This window comes from Onychostoma macrolepis, chromosome 18 (assembly GCF_012432095.1).
Source record: "Onychostoma macrolepis isolate SWU-2019 chromosome 18, ASM1243209v1, whole genome shotgun sequence".
In the NCBI taxonomy this organism is placed as follows: domain Eukaryota; kingdom Metazoa; phylum Chordata; class Actinopteri; order Cypriniformes; family Cyprinidae; genus Onychostoma; species Onychostoma macrolepis.
This window is the reverse complement of record NC_081172.1, coordinates 4800583-4821334: the sequence shown is the minus strand read 5'-3', so window position 1 is coordinate 4821334 and position 20752 is coordinate 4800583. Positions and strand designations below refer to the sequence as shown.

The 20752-nt window shown below is 36.1% G+C and overlaps 2 protein-coding genes across 14 annotated transcripts in view; one reads left to right on the top strand and one right to left on the bottom strand.

The window, feature by feature from the left end:
• The window catches only part of c2cd5 (C2 calcium dependent domain containing 5), a 29018-nt gene extending 17158 nt beyond the window's left edge, over nt 1–11860 (bottom strand). For 7 of the 13 annotated variants that reach the window (XM_058751434.1, XM_058751436.1, XM_058751438.1 and 4 more), the window contains exons 1-11: nt 11605–11860; nt 10613–10709; nt 10408–10494; nt 10154–10325; nt 9978–10073; nt 9660–9815; nt 8947–9151; nt 7363–7536; nt 6541–6695; nt 2024–2112; nt 944–1052 (exon numbers count right to left, since the gene is read on the bottom strand). In XM_058751434.1, coding sequence (XP_058607417.1) covers nt 944–1052; nt 2024–2112; nt 6541–6695; nt 7363–7536; nt 8947–9151; nt 9660–9815; nt 9978–10073; nt 10154–10325; nt 10408–10494; nt 10613–10702 — 1333 coding nt within the window. In that variant the 5' untranslated portion in view covers nt 10703–10709; nt 11605–11860. Of the gene's footprint in view, nt 1–943; nt 1053–2023; nt 2113–3114; nt 3310–6540; nt 6696–7362; nt 7537–8946; nt 9152–9659; nt 9816–9977; nt 10074–10153; nt 10326–10407; nt 10495–10612; nt 10710–11604 lie in introns of those variants that run through there. The other 6 variants (XM_058751439.1, XM_058751440.1, XM_058751441.1 and 3 more) reach the window with 4 other exon arrangements.
• Nucleotides 11861–16916: 5056 nt separating this feature from the next.
• Nucleotides 16917–19491, top strand: tnni1c (troponin I, skeletal, slow c). The gene is made up of 6 exons (XM_058751493.1): nt 16917–16946; nt 17069–17110; nt 17252–17383; nt 17697–17786; nt 17877–18059; nt 19153–19491. The coding sequence occupies exons 3-6, from the start codon at nt 17273–17275 to the stop codon at nt 19252–19254; spliced, it is 486 nt and encodes a 161-aa protein (XP_058607476.1). The 5' UTR covers nt 16917–16946; nt 17069–17110; nt 17252–17272; the 3' UTR covers nt 19255–19491.
• Nucleotides 19492–20752: the final 1261 nt, after the last annotated feature.

Genomic DNA, 20752 nt, shown 5'->3' with positions numbered 1-20752 from the left:
TAATTATGTTTCATAATATTACAGTTTTTTTTTACAGTTAATATTTTAATAAAACAAAATGATAATTTCAGTAATTATAATAAATTAAAAATCAAATAATTATTATTACTTAAATTATATAATATATATATATATATATATATATAATATATATATATTCTTAAATTCACAAAGCATTTGCATTTCCTAACTGTGCATTAAAAGCTTGCCAAAACCTGCCACTTTTCCGTTAGAAATGGATATTAAAATATTATACAATAGAATATTTGGTGACACTTTATTTTAAGGTGTCCTTGTTGCAGTGTAATTATATATTTAAGTACTGAGTAATAATTAACCACATGTATTTACTATATCGTTAGGGTTAGGATTAGGGTTTGGTTTAGAGTTACTTGCATGTAATTATGCATAATTCATTGTTATTATAATAGTAAATACATGTAACATGTAACAAAGACACCTTAAAATAAAGTGTTACCGAATATTTGAAAGGTTGTATTAAATTGCATTAATACCAATATTTACATCCCTATAATGCACTGTTAGCACAGACTAGAAAGGGTATATGCGGGTTTACAAAAAGTATTTTTCGTGCATGTGCTAATAGCCAAAAATGTAATAGCCAAAAATAATGTTCAGGGGAGATGGATGTCTCAAAATCTCAAAAGCAATAGAGCATTCTAAGCTGGAGAGGACAAAACATTAAGGCCAAGAAATGGTGCATGTGATGCAGAACATACAACGTAAAAAGAACTGAAACTGAAAATACAACAAAAGCCTCACCAACAACATGCACACTGCAAAACTACCTCAAATTTTATTGATTTATGTTCTTACTACAGTGAAGTTAAGTTATATTTCATGTTGTTTTAAATTGTGTTCATGTATCATATATTTGGTGCATTTGTTTATGTTTGTGCTTGAGTAATATGAGCTGTCTTACCTGGGTTGTGGATTCGATCCAGAAGCTTTACTGAGCGCGCACTGACCACGCCTCCCACATGAAGGAGAAATCCAGGAGGGAAGGCGGTCAACGTGAAGAAAGGGTATTCCTGAAACACACAGAACGGTGATGGAGGAATCATACAGAAATGACACAGGTGACCCACTGGCATTCTAGCAAATGTCATGAAGACAGGTCAACTTCTGTACTGAAATTTCCACACAAAACAAAAGATTTTACAGCACAGAAATTGAAACCTGTGGGTCATGCCATTACATTGTCAATATTTAGCAATCACAACACAAGACTCATGCAGAGATACAGAGATTCAGTCACTGTAGGAGACAGGCTCTTTTACTGGGTAACAACTCTGTCAAGCGCAATACATCAGGACTTACCAGTAGATGTAAGTGGCTTAACAAGTGGTAATAAGATGCTCATAAAAACAAAAAGAGGCTCCTTTACTTATAACTTACCATTCTGATATACCGCATGCAAATACATAACAAATATGCATGAAGTCCTGATTAAAAGCCTCAACAAAATTGTTACCAGTACATGTTTATTTCTCAACCATGTAAGTATGAAGACACAGACTTCATGATCTTTGGCTCTTCATTTACATTAATTTTACCCTTGACAAAGTTTGCAGCAAAACTGTGACATACAGGTAGACATGAGAGCTTCCTAGCACCTGTCAAAGGTTCTAGGTTCTCCATGGAAATGGGTGCATAACCACATGGCCCCCAAACCAATAGTCACAATACTGATGTGTCATTGGTTTGATAATGAAGGACTGTCATTAGGACAGTAGAAGAGATGCGGGTCTTCCAGTTCAGAGTTCTCAAACAGGGAGGAGTTTGGGAAACATGAAAGATTCTACGATCAGAAAACATTCGGCATGCCCTCTCCAGACATACCCCTGTTCTAACAAATGCTTCAGAGGATGATGAAACCCCCTGAAATCCAGTGAGAGAATGACAGAGTGGAGAAACATCATTCTCACAATCACCAGTTCCTCTTGTGTGCATAAACTTGATTGTGAATATATAAATGCATGTGAAAGTTTCTTTTTCTTACTCTCTGCTCCAGTGCTGATTGGGTCTGCTGCCTCAGAAGAGCTTTAAGAGGCCCCGCCTCCTTCCCTGCACTGCCGCCACTTCCCATTCCTGTTCATGATGGAGAAGAGAGAAATTTGGGGAAATGAAAGACTGTAAACAACACATCACTTCTAAACAACACAGTGCACAATGTTACAATAGCCCATGCAATCACATACATTCACCTCTAAGTGCCCATGGCTGCATTTATATTCACAAGAATTATCAAAACTATTAATTAAAAGTTACCCATTTAAGCCTATATAAAGCCTTTATTAAGATTTCGGCTATAACTTTATAAATGTCTTTACTGTCATCTTATCGACCTGAAACTTTTGAACAATAGTGTAATTAATTTGGTGGACATAGCCGTTTTAGCCAACAAGTGATTTTCTACAATTTATTAGGTAGAGCAGCATTAGACAGTGTAATCGTATTACATATCTCAACTCGAATTGGATATGTTCAAATCCATTTTAAAAATTTAATTATAGCATTAGTTGAATAAACCATTAAAGTTATGCATGTATGAAAACATTAAACATTCAGAGACTTTTAAGAAATAACATTTATCGTGGCAAAAATTGTGCTCTACTCATTCACTAGCTGGGCAACTTCATCAAGTTTACACTTTCACAGATTAAAACACAATTAATATACAATTTCAGACACATAAGCTCAGAGCCCAGGAACTAGGAAATGAGATTTTTGGAACCAGCCAATAAGAAACGACAGAGGGTCGCTGCTTTGTTTTTTCTAGTTTCTTCTTCCACTGGCAGAGAAATCTATCCTGCAGTCAGACTGAAAAAACGCATGCAAGTGGGGTTTTGTTAAATCAGAGAGCTTAGAAGACATTAAACCACACCGCCCTATCATAACGTGCACTCAGAGTGCATTTACCGAAAGATGTGTGTGGGCAAATGAGAAAAAAAATCCATTTGTTAGTACGATTTATTCAGCGACGGCATGATATTGTGCCAGGGGGCAGCACAGGGGTTGGTGTGGTCACACCGGATGCAGTCACTGCACCAAGAGTCAAAGGTCATGGGTACCGCAGTGGGTGTATCCTACCAGAGGCCGCCAGCAGCAGTTCCTCACTGAAAGACACGCTTTTTCTCAGCATGGCTGTGTCTGATTGGCTGACATGGAGTGGGGGAGGAGTTGTACTCCTGGAGGCCATCCCTGGCCGTAAATGACAGGGCAGATGGGCAGAGGGGAGGGGAGATGATTCAAGGGCGGGAGTACTGGGACACAGAAATATCCCCACTGACAGAGAAAGAATGAGAGAGAAGTTTGGGGAGGACAGGTATGAAGACATCATATGAGAAAAAAATAAGGGGTGACTGAACTACACAACAGACAGAGATGCAAACTGATGAGAGGTAAATAAAATGTAGGGCCCTATGATTTACGGGATGCAGAAAACGTGGACGGAATCGCGGAATACAGTCATAAAAACGGAATGTATGTTTAAAGTGGAATGTCACAGATTTTGTTTACTACACACACAGCACGTGTGACGCTCGCTGTGATTTCAACATCTGCCATCTCAATGAGGACATAAATACATGAACAATTTCTCCAAAACTGCTCTGAGAGTCACAAGCATTTTACCATTTAATTTGAGTAAAACTAGCGTCATATCATATACACACAGAACTTTAAATGTATTCACGGCAACCCGTCAAAATAAAAGTTCGATTTAACTTATTAAAGACATTGTGCTAGAAATAGGCTAACCAGTAAAATAGGCTAACCAGTAAAATTTAAATACACAACACAGAATTTTTGAGGGGGAAAAAAGGCTACTGTAAGAATAAATAAAAATTGTTTGTATGCATTCAAATAATTAGACATGCTAAAACACAGAATTTGGTAACAATAAAACATAAGGTGAGAAAAAAATAAAACATTTCATACGGCCCTAAACATGTCATTTTTGTTATACTTTTAATAATTTAAAGTTAAATTGTATAAAAGTTTCATGATTTTAATTAATTAGGCATGCTTTTTTATTAATAAAATAAAAAATTTGACCATTAAAAAGGAGTCCAGAAAAATTAAAACGGAAAAAAACGGAATCCAGAAAAATTAAAACAGCAGGTTGGTTTTGAAGGTATAAGCTGTAGTTTTTCCAAAACTGAAATTTCTGTCAGAATGACTTCCTTAATCCATTTCAGACGTTAATTCTCAATTAACTGCTCCTGATAAAAAACCTTACAGCTTCAGAATATTGGCCACAAGTCATATGGACTACAAAAATTGTGCTTTATGGTGACTTTTTTTTTTTTTGAGCTTGACAGACATGGTTACTATGAACATGTTGCTGTATGGAAAAATAATAAAAAATATATGACAGCATTTTCATTTTTTGGTGGATTATCCCTCTGGGGTCCATTTTTGATTTTTATTTAAAATATGTAGAAAAGGTAAAATAGGGTTTCTAGCTATTTTACACATGAAAACAAATATAAGCTGAACTATGACAATAACATTTCATCAATTAAAATGATTGGGGGTGTAAAATACATGAAGGGTGTATAATACAGGAGGGAGGGAGAAAGTGATAAAGATAAAATATAAAACTGAAGTGTTTCGGTTTTATACATTATACTGTGCCCTTACGTTTCTTGTGCACATTAGCATGTCATTCTTTAAAGTCACTATAGCAATGAAAAGCATAAAACTGACAGTGCTGAACAAACTTGATCATACGGTTTCTGTACATCGGAGTGTCAAGGAAAAGCCACACTTTATATTTGCTTTTCAAGTACTCAGCACATGCATTTATGCAGACAATCTGTGCTAGCAAAAGCAAAGACTCTGGCATTTTCATAAAAGTCCAGATAAATATTAAACTTAAATCTACTTCACAAAAACACCTCTTCAGAGAAAATTACAATTCTGCCATCTTTTACTCACCCTCATGTCAATCTAAACCACTATGACTTCATTTCTACTGTGGAACACAAACAAATTTATTCTGAAGAACGCTAAGAAGATATTTTGAAGAACGTCGGGAGCTAAACAACACTGAACCCCATCGACTTCCACTGAATGGACAAAAACACTCAGACAGTTCTCAAAAAAATCTTTTTTTTTTTATGTTCCATTAAGCCTTAAAGACCTAGAACATTTTTGGGGCACCTGACACGTCTGTACTTTTCTTTGTTTTTTCAGATTTAAAGTCCAAATTTTCCCTTTGTTTTCTCTAAGAATTAACAAATTTCCAGAATTTTAAGAAATGCAAGCAATAATTGGGTGTTTTTTTTTTACTGTGTACTCCAACAGGAACAGATTTTTGGATTTTTTTCTTTAAAATGTTGTATCTGTGTGTTTTACACTTCCAAATAAAATTTTGTCTACATATACCATTCGCCAAGCAAGTTATAGGCATTTATTACAATATTGTTATAGGCGCTTTTCAGTGAAAAACAGGTCTATTTACTTTACTAGATGTATCCAAAAAATAAAACATTTAGGGAGTAAAGAAAATGCAAACAGTGTTATATAATAACAAAATACAGTTTTTTTTCCAGAAAAAAAAATATATTTTCAATCCGAGTATGAACAACAAACACAAAGAATAGAATAGAAAAAAAAAAAAATAGTACAAATGATCTTTATGAACTATATAAGTATTATTCACATAATAAAACAGATCAAATGGATCGATCCGCTGGCTGCACTCTGCGTCAGAATTGATTTTACCCGGACATCGCCTCGCGACGCGAGAATCTCTGTTTCCCGACACTTTTTAAAGGATTCAGATAGGATTAGCGGTTCAAAAGTTATTAAATATTTAAGAACAATAGTTATTTTTAGCCGCGGGCGGCTGTCTCAGTTTTTGAGGGTTAAACAAAAATAAAATCATACAGGTTTAAAACAACATGAACGAGGGTAAATAATGACAGAATTAAAATTTTTGGGTGAACTATCCCTTTAATAATTTAACCTTGCAGTGAAAAAAGCTCCTGGGTTTAGCATGAAACAGAATAAGTGACCTATTTTATAACACATTGAGGATTTTGAATAAAACCAAGCAGTTTGCATCCCTGGAAAGATAATGAAAAATAAGCAGACAAACATGCATGGAATAAAAAATGAAAAACAGAACTAAAGTTCTTTAGAATCAGCCCCTTTTGAAGAACTTATGTCCTTTAGAAGGGGCTGATTAACATAAGGAAGGCATGGTAGAGTTCATTTTCTTCACAGATTCTAAATGCACAAAATACGAGATCACAGCCTTGAGTAAAATAAAAATAAACATCTCACACACACAGATAAAGTAATAATGTAATGTAAGGACAACACAACAAAAATAAATGAGTTAAACACAAAACTAGACCAAAATAAACAGAGACACTGTGCCCTAGACCCTCTGTCTCTCAGCCTTGACACTGGGGTCAGTGTGCTGATATTGATTAAAATCAAGGCCCATAGAGAGAGAGAGAGCCTAGTAGAGTGCCAGAGGTCAGGAGGGGTCGGGTATCTTACCGGTTTTGGGGGTTAGGCTGAGTTCGGTGTCAGAGGAGGAGGACTGGCGACTGTAGGACTTGGAGGGGGAGAAGGAGGAGAAGGTTTGTGCTCTCAGAGGGGTGGGGGGTCCTGAGGATAACGGAACGCCTGGGGCCTCCTCCCCAAACCCTGGCCTGTCAGAGCAAGGAGGAACACACTCCATCAACACACACAGACTCACAGAGTCATACATGAGGACTGTGCCCGTGTGTGTGTGTGTGAGAGAGTATGCATGTTTGTGTGTGTGTGACGTGGAGGAAAAGATTGTGAGCAAGAAAGAAAAAAAGAAAGAGTGTTGACTGCTTGCTGCTGAAAGGGTAGAGCATGTGAGGATGTCAAGAAGAGACAGCAAAGCACTTTATGGTAGCGAGCAGGGATAAAACAAATGGAGGAAAAAAAAAATTAAACTGTGAAAACCAAAAAATGAGGCAGGACGCAAATGAGATGAACAAGAAGCGTGTTTCAGCCAACCAAAGCACAACGCTTTGATAACAAGGGTCGACTAATGCCTTCACAAGGTCAAAATGTAAAATTCAACTACCCTGCCTAAAAAAAACACAGAACAAAACACAACTTAAAAACACAGAAGCCAACCGACACCTCTGATTGGATATACTCTGTGAGTGACAGCTGAATGCAGCTTACTGATTGGTCAGAGGCATTTTTAAGCTGTAAACGAGGTTGCTTTGGCAGCTGAAGGGGAGGGGGACTGGTGATGTCATAGCTGTCTGCTAATGAAGAACGGGGTGACAGGTCCGTGGCAGGGTCGTGACGGGGTCATGGGGGTCGTGGGGTACCTGCCTACACTGCCTGGCTCTGGGGGCTTCTGAGCTCCTGTGTCTGGGTTTCATACCGGCGAACAGCAGTGTTGGCACGGAAACGGAGAAGCCCTGAGAAAGACGACTGCTCGCACTGTGAACTGGACTGCTGTGTGTGGAACGACATCCAAGAGTGGAAGGAGCAGCCTGCGGAGAGCTACACACACATTCACACATATTTCATACATTTAAACACACACACACACACAGTGTACTGTACATTCACAGAGAAGAAAAACACACATATAACAATGACATACAGAAACATGCACGCACACACACCCAAGGCAGACCGCATAGAGAATTGACAGCAGGAAACATCCTTTTTGGCTGTGTCTCACAACCTAGTGAGCTAGCTAACTAGACAGTACAAAAAATGCTGTCTAGTTAGGCAGGTCACAGCCATTCAAACATTCTTAGCTCCCAAGAGGGCACGGGACGAGACAGCACAAAGACAAATCACAACAGACTCAAGGCAGCAGTCCAGATGCAAAAAACGCCTTGTCTGGAAATGCACAACTGAACAGCATTTAAACTTTAAGCCATCTAACGCAAACACATGCTGGTGCAGGAGAGATGCAGCATGCAGGAAAGCCAAAGAAAAAGACAGTAAGAGCAGGAGGGACATAGAGGACATGCAGGGAAGAACAAGATTGAGGTGTGGTATATTTGTGTGTTGAGAATGCATTTCTGTAGAACTTATAAAACAGCAACTCATAAAACAAATACACACACACACACACACCCTCATACTCATTTACGAATATAAACAGAAAACAGAGTAATTGTACAGCATCTTCTTTTTCAGGTTGCATTATTAAAACCATAGGAATGTTAGATCATTTTAAGAAATTATTTAAATAATAACAAATTGCCGTGAATAAAAGAGTCTGCTTAAACTAGATGAAAATCTAAAACATGATACACTATCATTCAAAAGTTTGGAGTCAGTAAACATGACAGTAAAGACATTTATAATGTTACAATTTTAAATAAATGCTGTTCTGTTCTTTTGAACTTTCTATTCATCAAAGAATTCTGAAAAAAATATTAAGCAGCAAAACTGTTTTCAGTTTGCCAAATTGGCATCACGGGAATAAATTAAATTTAAAAATATATTCAAACAGAAAATGGTTACTTTAAATTGTAATAATATTTCACAATGTTACTCTTTATACTGTATTTTTGATTAAGTAAAAGCAACCTTGATAAGCATAAGAGACTTCTACAAAAATGTTACTGACCACAAATTTTTGAGCAGTGACAAGAAATTAAAAACTAAGAACCTCTATTTTTACTTTCATTAAAATTCGATGGAATCATTGTGATTTCTATAATAATATAAATATATCATACTTTCATTTCTAATCCAAAGTTCAATTATTATTTTCAGTTTAAAAAAAAAAATCAATCTAATTTACTGCAGATGAACTAGGATAGCTGTAAGAAAAAATCTGCAATTTCCAAATCTCATTAAAAACGATGCTGACATGCACATACACACCCACACTGACATTTTATCCTTGATTGAGCACAGGCGCTTTGTGTGTGCATAGGTGACACTCACTCTTTCATGTCTTTTGAAGGAGAGGAGTTGCTGGGATGTGTGGCTGTGGCAGGGAGTGTGCTGATTTTCTCAAGTGTGCAGGCTGTCCCGATGGCACGAACCACAAGGCCTGTTTCTCCCTCCAGGTCAAAACACTGTAGGTACCCCACCACTGCATTGCCTCCCATCTCCAGCACCTTCAGACCAATCTTCCTCTGCAATTCACCTACATTAGAAACACAAATGCATTTAGACAAACACCACATGAGCCAAGAAAATATTGACAGGAGTGTCTCAGATTGCACATGCATACGTCTCCAGAGACACAGAAAGCAGTCTTCTAGTAAGTCATCTTTTAGCAGATTATCCAAAGCAACTTAAAGTACACTTAGAGTAGATCAATAGGCCTATATTGTGCTTTACAAAAGTCCTAAATCTAGTTTGGTAAAAGAACGGCATTTATTTGAAATAGATTTTTTAACACTATGGAAGTCTTTACTTTCACTTCTGATCAATTTAATGCATCCTTGCTGAATAAAAGTATTATTTATATATGCCGATAAGTCAGTATTAATTGGTAACCAACCACTGAACTTGCAGCCCTGCAGTTATCATGCGATCAATTCCAAAAAAAAAACACTAGCACCTCTAGCAACATTTCCAAACATTTGAAAATATGCATTTCTTCTACATAGACTTTCAGTCGTTCATTCACACTGATTGTGTATTAGTACCTGACATGAGAAAGATGAGTCTCTGTCTGGCCTCATTGGAAGCTCGAGGAGTTCTGATACGGTCGATCCACTGGTACTCTGGATCCTCATTTACCACAAGCTCTTCCACAAATCCATGTACCATAACGGCCCGGTAACATCGGGGAATGGATGTTGCTGAAGAAAAAGAGAGACAGAACTGAAATGTGAGTGAAAATTCACTGAGAATGACAAAATAAAAACAGAAAGGAGAGCAGAGCAGGGCAAAAAGTGGAGGAAACAGATCGTCAGAGGGGATAAAGAAAAGAAGAAATGGAAGTAGATAATCTAGATACTTACTACAGAAGAATTTAACCCCACATGAAGACTGTCTAAAGCGGTTCAGGTCATTGAAGAGATCCACCTTCACCAGCACATTGATTTCCCCTCTTATACCTGAACACAAGCATGTCATTAGAACAAAACAAGTCAGAGCTCCTTAATATTACAGGCTAAAGTTGCTTGCGGAAATCCACCATGGATAGTGTCATAGATGGGGAGCCAGCCAGAGATGACAGTAGCAGCTTCACTGCAGAGCAGTGGATCAATGTCGATGTACACCTTTCCTATGGCATCATTAGCGCTGTATGTGTCATGGTCAAGAACAGTTATCTGCAACGGCTCATCCTGCAAATCCTCATCATCCACCTAAGGGGTAAAGGCAAGATAAACATAGGGAATAGACTATACAATAATCCAACCCAAAGCAGGACAATTAGAATGACCTTACCTCAAATTTGAACCACTCTGAATTCCACTGAGGATTCAGGGATTTGGGGTACACATCCGTTTTAAACGTTGTGTTTCCAAACTTCACCTGTGGAATGAAACTTCATAAGTGCTGCTCTATGATAAAACAAGCTATATCCAACTTAGCGTTTTAAACTAATGTGCATAGGCAAGTGACTTCATTAACAGACTGAAGCTTGATTGACCTCCACAAAGGCGTCTGTGAGATCGCTGGCACGGTCCATAACGGGCAGGTGCCGCCCGGCAACAATCTTCGCCTTTAACTTCCCAGGCATTATTCATCTATTTAAACATACATAAACACAAACACACAGTTTGCACACTGAATCAAGCCAGAAAATAAAAACAAACAAAAAAACAGCCACTAAGCAACCTGACCCACATCCATACACTGACAGGGATGTTTGAAACAGGTGATCACAACAGGTGCCTTTGACAGATTGGAGGGTGGACAGAAGGGCCAGAGACTACAGATGCAGACAGAAAGCCTTATATAAAATAAACACACACTCACATAAATAATTGGCTCCATATAATTAGTATATATTAACATAATACGTTCAATAGAAATAAATATCAATAGAATTGACATTTTTAGATTAGATTTTAAAATATTTAGTCTAACCTAAAATACAGGTAACGTTACATAAGATTAGTCAAAAGAATAAACCAATTTTTGATTCATTTTCCACACATTCGCCAAATTAACCAATTAAATTACACATAATGAATGCATATATCTGCATTATTGCAATCATCTTGTTCACTTAAAACCACAGCACTATTAGACATGAAAACATGATCTTTACATAATGTTGATACAATAATTAATGTAACGTTAGACGTAATTTAATTATGTATAACATCTCTGGGTTCACCTTGTGGTTAGCAGTTTGGTACCACTCGGTTTTTTATTTAATAAAATCACCTAAGTATTATATTACACTAGAACACCAAAACCATTCATCAAAGAAGTAATTCGATAATAATTCTTATATATTGAATATACATACATATCTCTGTATGGATTAGGCAGTAAGCAGTTTAGCTGCATTCACATTGTTTATACACCACAGCAGTATTATATTAGACACAAAGGCTTATTCAATTAGTGATTTGGTTATAAACTGCTCAGCTAAATTAGATTATTTTAGTGTTTTTGATCCTGTCAGCTCACCAGAGTTTCACCTTTGCGGTTCAATCTGACATTAAAGTCTCTCCATCGATCCTCGCGCCGATTAAAACGCTTCCTCTGTCATAATTAGATCTCAGGAAGGCGCATCGTCGATTCTGTGAGCCATTTTGATCGCAATCATATCAAAATTTTGATGTTTATGCGGCTAATTTTAAAAACAAATTCGCCCGTCAGATGTAACGACTCGCGCAGGATCAGGCGCATCGCTCGCGCAGGTGGGAGGGGCGGGAACGTCAGAGTACATCCGGGTCACGGACATTCACACCACTCACACGTGTTTTTGGGCCAGATTCGTGCTTATTTTTTTTATATTATATTTTTCACTTTCATCCAGAGTTTTGGCCATTATATAATATCCATCTTAAAACTTAATAAAATAACTGCACAAATCAGTGCTGAACTTTTCCCAAGTGTTGAGGATTAAAAATCAGAGTCTTAAAGACTAATCCCATTGCATTCAGAGCCAAATAAGCCAGTGGATGGTGCAGCCAGGCCTGTTATTAGTCTACTATTATTACACACTGCTACCCCACTGGGTGATCCACTGCTATCCTGTGTAGCATAAGAACCTAGGCATACTTGCACTTATTAATAAGTGGGTTATTCAATTATGTGTAGCTCAATACTTTGGAAAAAGTATTAAACAGTACTTTTAATAAATTAAAACTATATATATATATATATATTAGTGCTGTCAAACGATTAATCACATCCAAAATAAAAGTTTTTGTTTACATAATATATGTATGTTTATGTTTATATAAATACACACACATACATGTGTATATTTCAGAAAAATATGTTATTTTCATATATTAAATATATTTATTTATAATATAAATTATATGAATATAAATATAGATGTAAATATTTTCAAAATATATACTGTATGTGTGTGTATTTATATATACAAATAATAAATATACACAGAACACACACATATATTATGCAAACAAAAACTTTTATTTTGGATGCGATTAATCGCGATTAATTGTTTGACAGCACTAATATATATATATATATATATATATACACACAGATGCATCTCAATAAATTAGAATGTCGTGGAAAAGTTCATTTATTTCAGTAATTCAAATCAAATTGTGAAACTCGTGTATTAAATAAATGCAATGCACACAGACTGAAGTAGTTTAAGTCTTTGGATCTTTTAATTGTGATGATTTTGGCTCACATTTAACAAAAACCCACCAATTCACTATCTCAACAAATTAGAATACTTCATAAGACCAATAAAAAAAACATTTTTAGTGAATTTTTGGCCAGGTTTCTTTGACAGTGGCCTTCAGCTCATCTGCATTTTTTGGTCTCTTGTTTCTCATTTTCCTCTTGACAATACTCCATAGATTCTCTATGGGGTTCAGGTCTGGTGAGTTTGCTGGCCAGTCAAGCACACCAACACCATGGTCATTTAACCAACTTTTGGTGCTTTTGGCAGTGTGGGCAGGTGCCAAATCCTGCTGGAAAATAAAATCAGCATCTTTAAAAAGCTGGTCAGCAGTAAGAAGCATGAAGTGCTCCCAAAATTTCTTGGTAAACGGGTGCAGTGACTTTGGTTTTCAAAAAACACAATGGACCAACACCAGCAGATGACATTGCACCCCAAATCATCACAGACTGTGGAAACTTCACACTGGACTTCAAGCAACTTGGGCTATGAGCTTCTCCACCCTTCCTCCAGACTTCAGTTTCCAAATGAGTTACAAAACTTGCTCTCATCTGAAAAGAGGACTTTGGACCACTGGGCAACAGTCCAGTTCTTCTTCTCCTTAGCCCAGGTAAGACGCCTCTGACGTTGTCTGTGGTTCAGGAGTGGCTTAACAAGAGGAATACGACGACTGTAGCCAAATTCCTTGACACGTCTGTGTGTGGTGGCTCTTGATGCCTTGACCCCAGCCTCAGTCCATTCCCTGTGAAGTTCACCCAAATTCTTGAATCGATTTTGCTTGACAATCCTCATAAGGCTGAGGTTCTCTCGGTTGGTTGTGCATCTTTTTCTTCCACACTTTTTCCTTCCACTCAACTTTCTGTTAACATGCTTGGATACAGCACTCTGTGAACAGCCAGCTTCTTTGGCAATGAATGTTTGTGGCTTACCCTCCTTGTGAAGAGTGTCAATGATTGTCTTCTGGACAACTGTCAGATCAGCAGTCTTCCCCATGATTGTGTAGCCTAGTGAACCAAACTGAGACACCATTTTGAAGGCTCAGGAAACCTTTGCAGGTGTTTTGGGTTGATTAGCCGATTGGCATGTCACTGTATTCTAATTTGTTGAGATAGTGAATTGGTGGGTTTTTGTTAAATGTGATCCAAAATCATCACAATTAAAAAAAACCAAAGACTTAAACTACTTCAGTCTGTGTGCACTGAATTTATTTAATACACAAGTTTCACAATTTGAGTTGAATTACTGAAATAAATGAACTTTTCCACGACATTCTAATTTATTGAGATGCACCTGTATATATATATATTAATTATTATTATTAATTGGACCATAGGCTACTGTAAAAACATCTCTGTTAGCAACAGATTTGATTAATCTGTCAATGTTTTGTAATATTAGTTGGTTTGTCTCACATTTTAAAACATAACATCTTGGATGACACATTACAAAAACTGGTATCATCATATAAAAAAATACTGTAAAAAATAATGTATGTGCATAACCACAGTCACCTTGTTCATGTAAAAACACAGCAGTATGAAAACATGACCTCTGCATAATTCTAAGACAATAAATAAAAGCTTACAAGTAATTAATATATGTAAAATATCTCTGGGTTCATCTCATTGTTCGCAGGTTGGCCCCATGCAGCTTATTTTTTTATAAAATCACCAAAGTGAAAATTCATATTCAGAATTTTTTTCCATCTGATGAACGATACATTGACAGCCAATCAGAAAGCATCCTGTTTTAAAGAGCTCAAGCATTTCAAGCGGCAAGTGACAAAATTGCGGTACACGCTTATAATAAACAAGATGTTATCATCTGTTGGCAGGGAAGCTAATATAGTTTTCATTATGGTCATCTTTATAGTTGTCATTCTTGATGTGAATGGGCCTTTAGGCCTACTACATTACAGAAATGACCCAGTTTGTGTCTAACATTAACCCTTACATAAGCAGGCATCACGTTACATAAAATCCACACCTGACTTATTGTCATCAGAGACTATTTTTGTATGGATATGCTTGAGTGGCATCATTTGTGTGTACGCAATTTGTATGTGTGTGTTAGCAGGATAAGTAGCATGTTTATGTGCTTCTGTTCTAAGGATCAATTCGATATCTCGTAAATATCAGCTTAATTTTAAATGACCCCTCGGATCAGAGGGGTTTTCACCTCATTGAGCTGCCTTAGGTGGAAATGCGCTAATATTGGATCACAAATGCAAGGGGGATACATGAGAGATATTCCTGACACCCCAAGCTAGAGTCTGTCAGTCAGTGCCAGACGAACAGGCGAAGCGGCAGAGCAATACATGGCCTGGGAAGCAGACGTGCCTCAGTTCTCCGTATGGAAAGGTTAATGAATAAATAGATCATACACCTCAAAGTTCTTCCTCACTGAATCCTAAAGGGCTTTTTGGTGAACAAATAACCTGCATGTACAAGTTTTGCGAGATCTCATGACCTGATTATAGATGAAAATGTATAACAGTCCAAATGGTCCTTACAGCAGCTTTTTTATTCAAAACAATCAAGGATTTAGCCAAGTCAAGACACATTAGCATTTTATACAACTCAGAATGTTTCAAAGAAGCTTCATGGCAATAAACAAGAAAATAACAGTATTGATGTTGCAAAGTTATTCAATTATGAAACAAAGACAATTTCAGCTGTAAAGCAGTTCTCAAAGACAATAGGACTTTGATGTTTTTTTTACTGAAGGATTATGAACTCGTATTTTGGCCACAAGCAATGATTTAAAGTAAAAATGCCTTAATAATGGGTTTGTTTCTTACAGACAAGCAGATTTTCACTTCAGAAGATGGTAACTGATGGACTGGAGTGGTGTGAATTACTTATGGGTTGTATGGATTATTATGATGTTTTTATCAACTGTTTGGACTCTTATTTTGACGGCACCCATTCACTGCAGAGCAAGTGATGTAATGCTATATTTCTCCAAATCTGTTCTGATGAACAAACAAACTAATTTATATCTTAGATGAGCTGAGATTAAAGTTTCAGTATATTTTCATTTTTGGGTGAGCCAATCATTTAAAGTACAATATGTGTTTAAAACAATATTTTAGGCCCTGGGTTGGTGGGCAAATGGTCTTTAAAATGAGTATTTATGGAAGTGAGGTTTGCTTATGAACATGTGAGGGTGAGCAGGTGCTGAATGTTCTGACCTATGACTAATGGACGGAAACGTTTCCTTTATGCAATGTCTTGTTATTTAACTGTAATATATTTGCTCTAAAGAGGTGAAGACTTAATGACCCGGTGTGTCCTGTAATATACAGATGTGTCTGGCTGTCATTTTTAGATGAAGGAGTTTTCATTATACTCACCTGTTTGATTTCACAATTTCCCATTGTAGGATGTGCCTTGTCTGATATATTGCATTTGAGATGCATATAAAAATGTATTTTGAGGCATTTACTGTATTAGGCTTTGAATTGCTTTGTCCTTGTGGCGTAGGACAAACACACACACACACACACACACACAGCACCCAGCCTCTGATATGTTGAGGACAGCTGCCCATTCATTCTCATTCCTGTCTCTGTGAGCTAAAATTACAAAGCTGCTGCCTGTCACACATAAAAACAATTGTCTCTGTCCTTTATGCTTTCAGAAGCTGTCTTGACTCACGGGCAACACCTCAGGTAACACACGTCTCTGTGTCAGCTATCTCTCAAAGCAGATCTAGAGATTTATTTAGTTTAGTATTGTGATTGCAACTATTCATAATTGTTTTTTTTGTTTTGTTTTTACCTGTTTGATTTTACAGGTTTCACAATGGCGGACGAGTAAGTGTTTTATGCATTATTAAATTTTTGTGAACATTGCATGAACAAACATCTTTGTATAGTTCTTTATTTGATCATATTTTCTTCTCTTTTCTCTTTGCAACCACCAATAAACATAAAATCTGCAGCAATGTAAGTAAATAGTCTACAGTATATGCAACTTTTAAGACTAAAATTAGAGCAATAATTAGTTAAAGGGATAAAAGTTTTAATAACATTTAATAATTATTTATACTGTGTATTTTTATTCAAATTCTTACTTAAATTTTTGTATATCATCAATAGACTCCTACTCCATTGGCCCCTCGAGTGCAAGCCAAGGTATTCAACAGTATATTGTGATTACGATATTGTGAAATGCACATTTCTCTCTACATTGTTGAATGACAGAATATAATGCATAAAAACTTTATTTAAACTTGTTTTAATTATTTTTTTTTTAGCCAAAATCTAAGATTTCTGCATCTCGAAAACTCTCCCTGAAGGTATGATAGTGGTGTGTGTGTGTGTGTGTTTTCTATACTTTGAGATAAATGTGCATGTGGTAGATAAACTGAGTACCAATATGTATTTGTTGCTGTTTAAACCTACAGAATGCCTATTTTCAGTACATTCTGTTTTTTCAGATCCTTTTGCTCCAACGAGCCATGGAGGAGTTGGAACAGGAGACGGTCAGTCGTGATGAGGAGAAGGTGAAATATCTGAGCGAGAAGCTTCCGCCTCTTCAGATAACTGGCCTCTCAATGGATGAGTTGCAGGTTAGTGAAAGACAACTTCATTAACATATACAGACAAAAGCTAGTGAGTTAAAATTATTTATGTTCTTCTTTCTATATTTTTAGGAAATTTTAATAATTATAATGATTATTATATATTTACTTAGAGTAATAATATTTATATTACTGTTTTAACACACTTGACTAAATTTATGTCACCTCACAACTTTCCATTTGTGTTATTTTAGTGATTTGATGACTTAAATCATGAAATCACAAATCATAAAAAAACAAAAAAAAACATGTTAAATAGTAATATTAGTCATTTTGTAATTATAATTTTGTATGTGTCCAGAAACTGTGTCGGCAACTCCATGCCAAAATTGACATAGTGGACGAGGAGAGATACGACTTTGAGGCCAAAGTGAATAAAAACAACAAAGATGTGAGTAAATCAAATGTACCTTTCATAAACTTGCACTTTAATAACAGATGACAGTTTCTGTCATGAACACAGTGTCTGTGTCTGTAAAAGATCCACGAGCTGAAGCTGAAGGTGCAAGACTTAGGAGGGAAGTTTAAGAAACCTGCCCTGAGGAAGGTGCGTGTGTCTGCGGATGAGATGATGAGAGCGCTGCTGGGCTCCAAACACAAGGGCTCCATGGATCTCAGAGCCAACCTCAAATCTGTGAAGAAAGAAGACATTAAACAAGAGAAGGTACACCTGCATGCAAAGTGTGAATCTCACCAAAATGTGAAGTCACATTACTATAGAAGCTTGATTCCACATGGTATAGAAAATTTTTTTTTTAAATCAAGTAATTGCGACTCTTATTATCTCACAATTCTGACTTTTTTCTCGCAATTCTAAGAAACAAAAACAATTGCGAGATATAATCATAATCATAATTGTGAGAAATAAAATCAGTTGTTAAAAAAAAATGTCTGAATTGTGAGATTACACAATTACCCTTATGCATTTACATTTAGTCATTTAGCAGACGCGATCAAAATCAACAAAAGAGCAACGATATGCAAGTGCTATAACAAATATCAGTTAGCTTAATGCAGTACACGTAGCAAGGTTTGTTTGTTTTTTAAAATTATATGTGACCCTGGACCACAAAACCAGTCTTAAGTCGCTGGGGTATATTTGTAGCAATAGCCAAAAATACATTGTATGAGTCAAAATTATCGATTTTTCTTTTATGCCAAAAATCATTAGTATATTAAGTAAAGATCATGTTCCATGAAGATATTTTGTAAATTTCTTACCGTAAATGTATCAAAACTTCATTTTTGATTAGTAATCAAATATTGTCCGATCCTAACAAACCATAAATCAATGGAAAGCTTATTTATTCAATTGTCAGATGATGTATAAATCTCAATTTCGAAAAACTGACACTTAAGACTGGTTTTGTCATCCAGGGTCACATATAATAAATAAAAAGAAAACAGATAGAAATAGAAAAAGAATAGAGCAAGCTAGTGTTAGAGGAGATATAAAACTCAGAATTCTGAAAAAAAGTAAAGATTTGCGAGCTATAAACTTAGAATTGTGAGAAAAGTCCGATTTCTGAGTTTTTAAAGTCAGAATTGAGATAAAAAGTCAAAATGATTACATTATAAATATAATATAACTTTTGCATTACATTATGAAGAATTGGACCAAATATTCCCATTTGCTGCAAAATGTTTGAATTTTCCTATAAATCATCTTTGACAGAGATTCAAGAGTTTTCAAGAGAACATATTAACAGCTTTATTTCAATTATCAGTAACTGCATACTTGATTTCTGTTTTGTCAGGTTATGTCGTCGGAGGTGGGCGACTGGCGTAAGAACGTCGAGGCCATGTCTGGTATGGAGGGCAGGAAGAAGATGTTTGATGCTGCTGGTGGAGGACAGTAATAGGATTGTATATAAGAGTGTGTATAATTGTGTATATGTATGCAAGTGCATTTGTTATTAGTGAAGTGTAAAATCAAAATGAAGAAAATTACCTGAAACGAGTCACCAGTAAAAAATAAACAATATGCAATATTAAAAACACAAATCAAAAGAAAGCTTCTGCCTATATGACTATGGAAATGTTTAATGTTACTTCAGTGTATGCTATTTGCCCATTTAAGGTTAATAAAATTTTGATTGTGCTAAAATTGTGTGATTTATTATAATAATAGACTGTCATGATATTTTTAACACACACTGGATGGAGAGAACTTCAGAACCTTTGTGTTCCTCTTACATATCAGAGTGGTGAAGTCACGTTCACCACTAACAGATGACAACTGACTCATTCAGATTATTCACACTGTGTGACTGACTGTGTGTTTGTGCTCAAGGACAAGAGAAGTCAGAGTCTCCGGCAGTGATTTTTTTGGTCAACACCTGTCTGAGGGTGACAAAAGAGACGAGTTATAGACGTGTAATGCAGCCCGGTTTGGCAGACACGCTGTATGAACGATGGTGTGGATGTACCGCAGAGGAGAAAGGATAGTTTATCACCTCAAAATGGCATTATCAAACTTCCATAGTACTCTTAATATTTCTGCAGTACAAAGTGTGTATTATGGACAGTATGCAAATAATCAGCAATACCTTTTTCTTGACTCATTTTATGTGATTAGACTGCATGTGCAAAGGGTTGAGACATGTTTTGACAATCTATGACAAACAGATTGTCCACAAGGGGGTCAATAAGAATTTTCTTTAATGTTTTTGAATTAAAGAAAATATTCAGTAATATTGTGAAATATTATTACAGTTTCAAATAACTGTTTTCTATTAGAATATATTTAAAAATGTAATTTATTCCTGTGATGCAAAGCTGAATTTTCAGCATCATTACTCCAGTCTTTAGTGTCACATGATCCTTCAGAAATCATTCTAATATGCTGATTTGCTGCTCAAGAAACATTTCTTACTATTATAAAAACACTTGTGCTGCTTAATATTTGTAGAACTGTCTTCACTCTCAATTTTGATCAATTTAATACATTCTTTATGAATAAAAATATAAATTTGTTAACTGATGCATTATATACAGCGGGTAAAATAAGTATTGAATACATCACGGTTTTTCTCTGTAAATATATTTCTAAAGGTGCTGTTGACTTGACATTTTCACCAGATGTCGGTAACAACCAAAGCAAACCATACACACACACACACACACACACACACACACACACAGAAAACAAAACAAAAAAGTTCAGAAATTAAGTTATGTGTAAAAAGTATTGAACACATGAAGAAAGGGAGGTGCAAAAAGGCATGGAAAGCCAAGACACCAGCTGAAATCCATCAGTTATTAGAAAGCAATCCTGCCTCTTGTCAGTGGAAATTAATATTAGCTGCTTCAGTCCCAGCACCTGCAGTACCAGGATGATGAAGATGAAACAAGGGT

Bases quoted from the DNA above. Each gene is read 5' to 3' on its own strand.
- tnni1c (XM_058751493.1), top strand. From the start codon at position 17,273: ATGGAGGAGTTGGAACAGGAGACGGTCAGTCGTGATGAGGAGAAGGTG. The intron at 17,384-17,696 runs GTTAGTGAAAGA...GTATGTGTCCAG, and splicing joins TCTCAATGGATGAGTTGCAG to AAACTGTGTCGGCAACTCCA. The intron at 17,787-17,876 runs GTGAGTAAATCA...TGTCTGTAAAAG, and splicing joins TGAATAAAAACAACAAAGAT to ATCCACGAGCTGAAGCTGAA.